Here is an 11,099-nt window from a genome sequence, read left to right as displayed (position 1 = left end):
GGAAGAGAGAAAAGGGGAAAAAAATTAAAAAGAGGATAAAAATGTACCTTCCATACATTAACATAAGCTGCTAAATGTATTTTCTTTTGTTTATCCTTAGTAGATTTGAAGCTGTGAATAGTTTGTACCATCTCTTTGAAGGCTTCAGTATTTGAATGACCAAGAAGGCTTCAGTATTTGAATGACCAACTTCCAGCCTGAATAGCTACATTCTGCCTACTTATGTTCCCCACACAGTTTCAATTAAATAAGTTATTCTTCTGCTCTTCCTGTCCTAAAACTGTTCTGCAGCGTATTCTTCGTATAATATTTTACTCAGTTGTTTTGCTGGGGGAGTTGTGTTCTTTCTGAAAGATCACTGCAACATTAACAAAAAATAGGATTGCTTCCACCTCATTTACCTTATCACACATTGCAGTACATTGCAGTGCATGCCCCACAGTAATGAGACTTATTGTCTCTGGTATCATTCTTCAATCATCAACAAAAGCTTTGCTGTTTTATGTGTGTGTGTGTGTGTCTGCCTTCACTCAAGAAGACATCGGAGTACTGGGAGACACCAAAAAAGAAGTCAGCTCCTATACAAAAGTGGATGACAAGTAAAACTGAAATGCAGGGTGTATTATGCATGATTTTTTGTGAATAAAGATAAGAATGCTGCTGGGCTTCCATCCTGCCTTCCTGGAGCTGGTGCAGAGCTGCTGTTGTGCCCCCCGCTCTTTGGGTTCAGTGCTGTGCTGCTGTTTGGCTCCCACTGCTTTTTGGCAGGGGGATCAGCATAGGGCTGCCGTTCAGCTCCCTGAGGCCAAACATGGCTGTGGAGTACTCAGCACAGTACTCACAAGTTCAGGGAAAAGCAAGAGATGTTCATCTTTTCCAGTAGGAAAGTAAAATTAGTTCCACCCAATTATGGCCTTTCACTACCTTACCTTTCCATGAAGTTCGGGTATAATTACCTAAATAACAAGATAACTACCTGATTGAATCCAATCCAATGAGCTGTGCATCCATCATCTATCTTCACACCAATAAAATGATAATGAGCTTCTCTATAGAGAAGCAGCAGTGCTCTGTACTCCCATGGTGGAAATATAACAACTGCATAAATGGAACACTGGCTTTATTTTAAGTAAGTTGCAGTAGCTTCAGAAAGTGAGGCATCATTAAAGCATTTGGAAAACCAAGAGAGCTTTCTCATCAGCAGCAAATGGCTAATGGAAAATAACAAAACAATGTGATTGAAAGTACAGCAACAGCAGCAGAGCTGCGAGATTCTGGGCTGTGGTGAGCGAGGACTCGCTCAAACATAACAGCCATAAGCACAGAAACAAAGAAAAGACGCTGCTTGCCTTCAGAAAGCCTCAGTAGGCAGGGAGCTCCAGAGAGAGACCTCTGCCCTTACGTGCCAGCCCTTAAGTGAGGCCTGGGAAGCAGTAGATCCTGGCTCTACCCTCCTGGTCACTCAGATACACTGCATGAACCACTGGGATGGTCTGCCTTCCCAGCAGGTGCTCAATCACTACTTCAAGCTGTGACAGTATTTTTGCTGCAAACTGTGGATGTTAGCATTCAGAATGCATTGCTTCCTGGGTTCACCCTCATCATTTGATCTGCATAATTATACATCTCAATTAAAGCAAGAGCAATTCAATAAGAAAATGATCTGAATCTGTTTTCAAAAGAAGAACTGGCTACAGTTAGTTAGAAAGTATTTCTGAATGCCTATTTATCTGTCTGAAATGTTTGACCATGGAAATCTACGCATTTCATCTAAAAATAACATAATTTTGCCTAAACATAGGAACCAAGAACACCGACAGAGAATATATCCTCACCTGAACCTGGCCTTCTCTTTGAGAACAATTGCACGCAGCCCGGATGACCCATTTCTTAATGGTTTTTACAGAAAGTGGGACAAAGGAAAGCAAAAAAGCAATGGAAAGGGAGGCACATGCTGATAATTGTTTAAAAGACTGTTCAAGTTGTACCTTGTTCAGATGAGCAGAAGAGATAGTGACAAACTTCTGCTACTGCTTACTGCCAGCTCATTACTGGTCAGTGCCTCCAACAAGGAATCTATAACATAACTTCATTTATGATATGGAAAGAGTTCCAGCACGGGGCCAAGTGCAGAAGAAAAGCATTCCTGGCTTGTGTCAGGAATGGCGTGGTAAACAGAACTAGGGCAGTCATCCTGCTCTTGTATTTGGTACTGGTGAGGCCTCACCTCGAGTCCTGTGTTCAGTTTTAAGCACCTGAGTACAGAAATAATATTGAGGTGCTGGAGCAGGTCCAAAGAAGGACAGCAAGGGTTGTGAAGGGCTTGGAGAATATGCCCTGTGAGGAGTGGCTGAAGGAACTGGGGCTGTTTAGTCTGAGTCAAAGCAAGCTGAGGGGAGACCTTATTGCTCTCTTCAAATACCTGAAAGGTGCTTACCGTGAGAGCGGGGCTGGTCTCTTCTTACTGGTGACAGGACGAGGGGAAACGGCCTCAGTGCATTTCCTACAAGAATTAAATACAGTATTACGCACACATTTTGTTGAAGTCCTAAACTGAAATTTGTTTACTGTAATAAAAAGGGCAAAGGCAATAAAACACCATCTACCGCTCCCAGCCCCTCTGCCAACTGCCAGAACCTTCAGGTACTTACTTGACCTGAGGGAGCTGAGGAAGATCTATCTGACAGGACTGAGAAGCTGAGGGGTCCTCTCTCTCCTTCTATCTGCTCATCATAAGCCTCCTTTCTGTACAGTTTCTTCACATTAGGTCGGTGTAAGACAAGTTCATAGCTCCGTGAAGCACACGCTTATGGTTCAATGCAAAAGAAGCCACCTGCTTCTGTGTTTGAGTGTGAAAGCAGTACATCAGCTGCCAGTTCATTCTGAAAGTAATGCTTTTTGCTGTTTTCAGTAGGAGGTATATTTACACTGTCACATTTTAACAGGGATAAACATGGACTCTCTATCAGTTTATGAGCTCCTTTTTAAGGAAACTTCTCTACTTCAGATGCCATTGAGCCCTGCACCCCCTGAAAAACAACAGAGAAGTGATGTACCGGTGTGCATGAGCATGCACAGTTCAATAGTAAATTGCAAGAGCATGGAGAGCCTCTGTGATTACAGCCTGTATTTTTTAATACACATAAGTAAGCACACACGTCTATAGAGCTATTAAGTAAAAGCAAAGAGAAAAGTAGTGTCTGTGTGAGCAAAAAAAGAAGTTAAGCACTTGGCTGTACTTTCCCACCTGTCTGTGTCTGCAGGAAGAGCACACAATAATGAAGCAGGTGAAACACGCCCTACGATTTGTGCAACAACTTTTCCATTCACTTCAAGGTATTTTTAACTAACTCACTCCTAAATAGGAAGCCATAAAGGGCTCCCGGCTTCATCGGCCGAAGGTTCAGTTGCTGATAAAACAATAATCACAACCATTCGCTCATCAGAGGGTGATTGGAGTCCCTGCATATGATTACTCATCCTCAGCCTCAGCCTGAAGCACTAATTGAGTGCCAAGCTAGAGCTGAGTCACTGAGACGCTGCTGTCAGAAAGCAGTGCTGGCAGCTCCTGTGACTGGCATGCAAGTCTTGCAGTGAGAGGAACCAACGAATCCGAGAGGTGTCCAGTTATGTCAGTGAGGTTTTAAATTTGCTATAGAGAAAAATATATACATAGGTAACACCTTCCTACTTCTAAGTGCAGGCCATCACCACTCTGTGTTCCCAGGACGTCTCTTTATATTGTTAACTACTACTCCCATGCTTTCCCATCTCCTCTGAGGATCTCTTTGGCAGTTACCGCTACATCTGCTTGTCTTGCAGACAACAGAAAAAGGGAAGCAGCCAGCCAAGGAACTGCTGTAGCAGAGCCACCGAGACCAAGCAAAGGCTTTGGTGAGAACCTCCATCAGTGAGCCAGATACCACTTCTGCTATAAGCTGGGCTGATAGGCTTTTCTCTGCGAAACAAGGACTGTTTATTCCTGGAGTCATTTCCCGCACAAAAAACTTTATGCAGTTGACCTACCTGAGTGAAGTTCAGTGTTGCACGTCAATCTGGAATGGGCAGCTCCGCAGCCTGTGCAGTGCGCTGCTTTCATCCTCTGGCTTCTCTATTTCCCCTGACTGCTGCAGCCCTGACAGGGCCAAGGAATAAAGGAAACTACTGTTAGTGTCAGGCAGTGCCAAGATCGGAAGGGAAGCAATAAAATCCCCAAGAGGTGGTTGTCAGATACGTACCCCAACCTGCTCACACCCTCAGCTTTGTGAGCAGCTCTTCTGTACAGCTCCTTCTCTGTGTTGCTGTGTAGGAGATGGCTGCAGCAGATCCGCCACTCTCAGGTGAATGTTAACTCACAGAAACTGCCCCCTTGATTAACGTTCCAATTACAACTTCTGATGGGCTAATAACCTGCCAAGCAGCAAAAGTTTGGGGGGGAGCAAATGCCAAGTTCATTGCTCCTGTGTGTGCTGTGGACCTGCACACTGAATAGTGTCCCCCAGCTGCCAACTGGGGGGTGGGAGGCACTGCCAGGCTCTGGTGGAAATACGATGCACACGTGGAGCACCTACTAAATATAGCACTGGAAGCTGCAAGCATGAATACATTTTCTGCACTGCTGCCCAATGAGAGAAACCGACATTAAACTGAGGTACAGCTTCCACTCATTTCCACAGTGCAGTTGATTCTTTTCTAGAAACTCTCCCTCTGCAGAAGGAATTGTTGCCATTGTGCCGCCATGAAGGATACAAGTGTCTCTATGCCCTTATAGCCACGCTGCAGTCCCACCACTGGAAGGACAGCAAAACCGATTTGCAAAAGACAGACACAGGCACTGGGGGTTGTGCAGCTGCTGCTGAACCAACTAGGTGTGTTTCTGGTTAGAAATGGCACAGAGCACGCTCCTCTTCTACACTCCTACTTCAGTATGCACCTATAGGGAGATTCCTTTTAGGAGTCCTCAGTGGGTCTCCTTGTCCCTGAGAACCACTGTCTCTGCTTCCAGGCTCCAGGCCTGCACATGGTTCAGATACATCCTATCTTGCAGTATAGGGCAATGTTAAAGAGCAGTACCTGTGGCGGGACTGCAGCTTTCACCCAGACACGGTGCAGTGACTGAGCAGTGCCCTTCAGCAACAAACTGCTTCCAGCAAGATGCTCCTTCAAAGGCAAAATCTGTGTCAGAACACAGAGAATCAAAGCCAAGCTGGTTTTAAGTATCAGCAATCACTCAAACCACTCGGGGAGCCGTGCTTTCTTTTCATCTACAAGAACAGCAGTTTATGGTAATCAAAGGGGAAAAACAATTTGTTGCAGGCTGTCAGGAGCAATGCCAGCACCGTCTGAGGGTGGGAACGCACTCACACTCGCTGCTTTGGTGTTTGCTGCACTAAAACAGAGAAGAGATGGCACCACTTTCTTCTTCACACTAAGGATTACTACGTTAAAAACAAACGATGTAAAACAACACAGCAACATACAGTCAGGTAGAAGCTCAAAGTGGACTCTAATGTGCTAATTACCTGCAGTCAGCAGGCCCGGCCACTGAGACTTTGGGTGCACATGGGTGCCAAGGGGAACATAGCAGGGTGCCAACTGCTGTAAGAAATACTTCAATATGCAGCTTAGGGTTTAGAATCATAGAATAGCTCAGGTTGGAAAAGACCTTGAAGATCACCAAGTCCAACCACAGCCTAACCATACTACCCTATCTCTAACAACCCTCCTCTAAATCACGTCCCTGAGCACCACATCCAGTTTTTAAACACATCCAGGGATGGTGACTCAGCCACCTCCCTGGGGAGCCTATTCCAGTGCTTAACAACCCTTTCTGTAAAGAAGTTTGTCCTGATATCCAGCCTAAACTTACCCTGGTGCAACTGGAGGTCATTTCCCCTCATTCTGTCACCAGTGAGAAGAGACCAGCCCCGCTCTCACTGTAAGCACCTTTCAGATATAGGAAGAGAGCAGTAAGGTCTCCCCCCTCAGCCTCCTTTTCCCCAGACTAAACAGCCCCAGTTTCATTGAGGTGTCTGGGTTCTTTTCCTAGAACTAGAAAGAAGCCTTCAGTCTCTGGAAAAACAAAGAAAGCTGGGAACAATCTACCTCCCTCACCTGTTGGGAAAGGGAAAGGCACCTCTCTCCCACCTCTCTCCTTCCTGGAGCTACAATGCAGGCATGACTCACCCTTCCAGTAAGCCTGCTTGCCCAGGAGGTGAACCTGCCCAGTCCCGCTCAGCCGGAGGTGCTGGGTAATGTGTGCTGAGTAATGTGTGCTGGGTAATGTGTGCTGTGGGACTGGTAACCTGCTGCACGCTTAAAGCCTGCAGACGTAAGTGCTGCAGATGCTTCTCAGCCTACCTGAAGTGAACCCTAAAGCGCAGGTGGGAATCTATTCTCCTCAGTGCTGGAAGAAGTCGACCAGAAGCTGTGGGTCATTCCAAGGTTGCACTTATGCCCAGGTCTGTAAAAGAGTTCAGCAGAACACTTTAAACTTTCAGTCTCCAAAGCTGAACTAGGTAAGTTAGTCCTTATGAGGAGCTGCTGTAACTAAGCCTCTATCAACCTAGCATTATCCTTCATGAACAAATTGAATTGCCCCCAGGCATGAACACACCCAGAGCCCTATTTTGATGGAGACATCAGACTGGCACTGCCAGTTGTGCTGTTGACGTGACCCGTCCCATCCCTGCCAGAGAGCAAGTATTCAGCCAACAGCTGAACACAGCGGGTCCTTCGCGATGGATGATTGAAGGAGCAGGGGGAGAAGATAAGGGGGAACACACCACAATCCATTGCTCTTAAAAATAAACCGTGTTTAATGTTTGAATGCGTACAGCTGGCGCTGCTAGGCAAACTGCACGATGAATTCTAGTGGAAGAGCACACGAATGAAGTACAAAAGCCAGATAAAAAAGCCCACGCTTCCAAGAGGCACTGAGCTATTTCAGCTACACAGAGTCTGAATGTCTCCAAATATCTGCGGGTCTCTCTGTTTGCACTGGGATCTTTGCTGACCATTGGGCCTTCAACAGGTCTCTCCTTCCATGTACGTTCTGTAAAAAGGCCCAGAAACTGATTTGAAACAGGAAGAACTCCTTCTGTCCATCTCACTGCACATCTCAACTAGCAGCTTTAGATCAGTCCGTCACTTTTTCAAGCCATTCTGATGTATGGCGGAGGCTTGGATGCATCTTCTTCCACGTCACAGTCCTGCACTGGAAACCGAGCTGGGAAGTTAAGAATTCCATCCCCAGGACCTGCGTGGGGAAAGGAGAGGGAATCATTAAGTGTGACGCAGCCCTCCGCACAAACTCCTGAGTCCCTGCTCAGAGTATTTTGCTTATCAGGATTTGCAGCTCATTCAGGACCTTCCTTCCACGTCCCCGGTGAACATCCAAATACACAGATGGGGAGAGTTACTCACTTTGTACAGTGCAAACCATTTCCACGGCCTGAGTCTGGTCGTCACAAGGCTGCAGCCATTCCTACAGAGGAAATAAACCCATCACAAACCTCATCTTGTGAGCCAGTACGTAATAACTGGGAGCAAGCAAAAGGAAGGACAGAAAACTGAAGTCCTGACATGCCCTTCCCTTGGTAGCATTAGAGCAGGATGGTTGGGGCAAAGCTGAGCTAATGTTAGTGGAAGGAAAGCACATCCTCCCTCTCCATGCAACAGCGCGGTGCTCTCAGCCCCCCACTCACCATCCCAGTTACGCTGTCATAGCACGAGCAGCGAGGAAGACTTCGGCACCCCAGGTAGGCAATGACCAGCACAACAACGGTGCTGCAGATGGATGCAATTAACATTATGATGTTAGCACCCTTGACAACTTTATTCACAACAAGCTTCTTCAAGCAAAAAAAGGAAACGTTAGAGCCATGTTCAGACAGTGAGCAGTTCCACCAAAGTACTCCAGACACAGTAAGAAAGCCGTGATGATGCATCGGCATTGATTTCAGGTCAGTGCTCTTTAAAACCTTTCTTCTGGGCTCCAGAGAACGAGCCAAGCTAAGGTTGAACAACGTGCTGCAACACAAGGAATGGCTGTTCCTTGTCATGCTATGAGATACATCTGGCTGCGCTGCATCTCCCCAGCCTGACGCTTGGCTCTGACCTGACAAACAGCTTCATCTGCCTTGCATGGACCCATACACGGTTTGCAACAGGACCGATGCACAAAAGGGCAAACTTAACTCCTTCCTAGAACAAATCCAACCCTTCAGCTGCAGCACTGGTGCTTATTAACCCGACCTTGCTGTGTTTGGGTGCACGCCCCGTTGGCAGGCAATGGGAAGCTGCGCATCAAGGACAGCGATGAGCACAGGGACACTCACTGTGTGCACAATGTGTACCGGGTGAGAGCTTAGCTCCTCCTTTTCTCCATAGGACAGCGCTAGGGAGCAATAAACTACGACAATGAGGATGGACACACAGGACAGCATAGATGCTGCTACCAGCACGTTCACCTAGGCAAAGAAATTAAAGGAGAATAAGAAAGGGGAAAGAAATGTAACTCACCCAGTCTTAAAATCAGGCAATTAATACAAACGAAACATGTCAGTAGGCGGCAGGGAGCAGACTTTGACCTGCTGGAACACTACAAAGTATCCAGGAGCAACAGTTGGGTGGAAACCAAACACAGAGTAATAAAGGTTTCCAGGGGACAGAGCTGCAGAGATACAATCGAGTCCCACATCTCACCCCTGGGGACAAGCAGGGCTGAAATGTGTCCTCCTTTAAGGTCTCTCTCTCAGGAACTGCACCCTCCTTTGGGGCTTACGTGGCTGGAAACACCCACCTAGGAAACGCAGGAGAATTAACTTGCTTCCCGTTTTGGTGTGCACGCTTAATGCCAGGCAGCAATTAAACCTAAACACACGAGTAAAGAAACAACACGAGCATTCTCGAGCACGTTTTACAGATTTCAGTTATCAGAGCCGCCCAGAGCTCACGTTACGCATTAGAAAGCAAAGAGACATCGCGGCTCCTTCCTCGTATAGAAGCGGCCTTTCCCACGAAGGCACTCTAGGAAATGGGCTCTGCAGGTTGCGGAGGCGGCCGCTCGCTCTCCGCCCACGGCACCCAGCCCCTGCCCCATCCGCGCACAAAGCCCCATAGCTTACAAGGACCGGGTTCTTCCTCTGAGAGGAAAACAACGCCAGGACGCCTGGGACTCCCATCACCTGCAGAGCAGAAAAGGAATCGGTAACAGGAGTCGAGGACGAGTATCGGGTTCTGAAGATAAAGCGCTACACGGCAGCTGAAAGGCCGCCGTTCTCAGGGTCTGGCTCCGCGCAACGGAGAAGGGGAGCGACAGAAGAGCTGCCGGCCTGCGGTGCTCCGTGCCGAGGCACGTCCCGGCGGTAGCCTGCGGGAGGCAGCGGCCGCGAGCAGCCCCGAGCAGCCCCGCTCTCGGCATCACTCGGCGAGAAGCGGCTCCCGCTCCGTCAGAGAGAAGCTCCGCCCGCAGCACCGCCCGGGATCGAAGCAGGAAGCCGGGGAAGGGCCGGCAAGGAGCTCCGGCCTCTTCCCTGCCCTCGGAAACCGCGGAGGATAGAAAGCGGGGCGCCGCCTTACCATCCCGGCCCATACGGGAGCTCTGGTTCTGCCCAGAGGCGACTCGCCCCCGAACACGCCGTCGACGAGCCCGCTGACGACGCACAGCGTGCTGAAGGCCACCTGCAGCAGCCCCAGCAGCACCATGTTGCGCTGGTTGAAGACGAAGTACCGGTAGCGATCCATGCCGCTCCGGCGGGGCGGAGCCCGGCCACAGGGGGCGGCCCGGGCCAACAGGCGGCCCGGCCCTCAGCGCCGGCGGGGATGGGCGCCGCGCAGCGAACACGGACAGACAGCGCTTCTGTGGGATATTTTAATGTCTGCATTGCCTCCGTAGCGCAATTAAAGCGATCTTTAAAATTCACTTATTACAAATGTTTCCCGAGTCTGTTGGTTGGTTGTTGCTTTGTTTGTTTTTTTTTTCCCAGAAACGTTTTGTTTTTGTTTTTTTTTCTTGCTTCCTTGCACATACACCCAAACACACTATAAAAACCTCATTCATAACATCAAAGGAAGGGCAATCGTCAGTCATGTAAACATCTTTCTTAGAGTTATCCATTTTGAAAAGTCATGAATAAACCTACAGATGTTCAGTAAGGCTCATAGTTCGAGTACAAATGTCATAAAACACCTATCAAGTACTGTATACAAGTTAGATACGCCGGGGTTAACTGTGAACGCACGTGTGAGCTCACCCCAAGGATTATTCTTTAGCACTTAGTTCTTCAGAACAGAGAGACCCACTAAGGATGGGCTACAGAGTATTAAAACAGCAGAAGGCCCGGCAGAAACTGCTGAGTGACACACGACTTTAGTCTGGATCTCAGCTCAAGAGTTCAACCCAGTACAGTTACAGTAGGAAAAGTTGCACAGGAGGAAACCGCAGAAAGGAGGGAAGGCCCCGTTTGGACAGGGCCAGCGTGGGGCGGGAGAGGTATGTCCTGAACGTGTGACCGGCCTGGCTGTTGCCGTGAGTTATGACAGCCACACGGGATGCTGCATAAAGACTTCCCCAACCAGCAGAAAGGACCGCTCGCAACCGCAGTCTGCAATAATTGGTTCATCTCCCCTAAAGAAAAAAGAAGTCTGCTTAGCAGGAACCGATCACAGTTGTACCTTACAAAAACACATCCTTTTCAACTCGGTTTCATCTCACTGGAACTTATTTTGTTCACTACGCGTTCTACCATGAAAATATTTCATACAAACATCGTTTCACGTATCAATACATTAAAACTCGTGAAGAGGGTCTTCCCGCACTCATGATGTTATGGCTTGAACATTTAATTGCTTTCATTTTTTTTGTACATAGCTCTCTCGGAAGTGAAAACACCAAAACCCAACAGTAGGTACAGCAAAACCGGGAGAGAAAGGGCAGCAGCTTGGATCGCCTGAAGACAGAAGGGCGCCAAGAGAAGGGTCCATTCAGCTGATAGTGACCTTAGTGTTCAAAACCTTTGATCTGGGGCAAGTAAACATGCACTCAATCTTGCACCTCTTCAAAGAAAGTTCTGTACAAGACGGTCCCAGACATACAG

The 11,099-nt window shown here is 48.0% G+C and overlaps 1 protein-coding gene across 2 annotated transcripts; it reads right to left on the bottom strand.

Moving 5' to 3' along the window:
* Positions 1-6,797: 6,797 nt before the first annotated feature.
* Positions 6,798-9,880, bottom strand: LOC140250908 (uncharacterized). Of its 2 annotated transcripts, XM_072333969.1 has the most exons (6): positions 9,583-9,880; positions 9,129-9,188; positions 8,340-8,471; positions 7,707-7,853; positions 7,426-7,486; positions 6,798-7,258 (listed from the first exon to the last, which is right to left on the bottom strand). In XM_072333969.1, the coding sequence occupies exons 1-6, from the start codon at positions 9,745-9,747 to the stop codon at positions 7,155-7,157; spliced, it is 669 nt and encodes a 222-aa protein (XP_072190070.1). In that variant the 5' UTR covers positions 9,748-9,880; the 3' UTR covers positions 6,798-7,154. The 2 variants fall into 2 exon arrangements, with proteins under 2 accessions (XP_072190070.1, XP_072190071.1); XM_072333970.1 differs by lacking the exon at positions 9,129-9,188.
* Between the last annotated feature and the right edge of the window lie 1,219 nt (positions 9,881-11,099).

Source organism: Excalfactoria chinensis, chromosome 4 (assembly GCF_039878825.1).
Source record: "Excalfactoria chinensis isolate bCotChi1 chromosome 4, bCotChi1.hap2, whole genome shotgun sequence".
Lineage (NCBI taxonomy): Eukaryota > Metazoa > Chordata > Aves > Galliformes > Phasianidae > Excalfactoria > Excalfactoria chinensis.
This window is presented reverse-complemented; position numbering and strand designations above follow the sequence as displayed.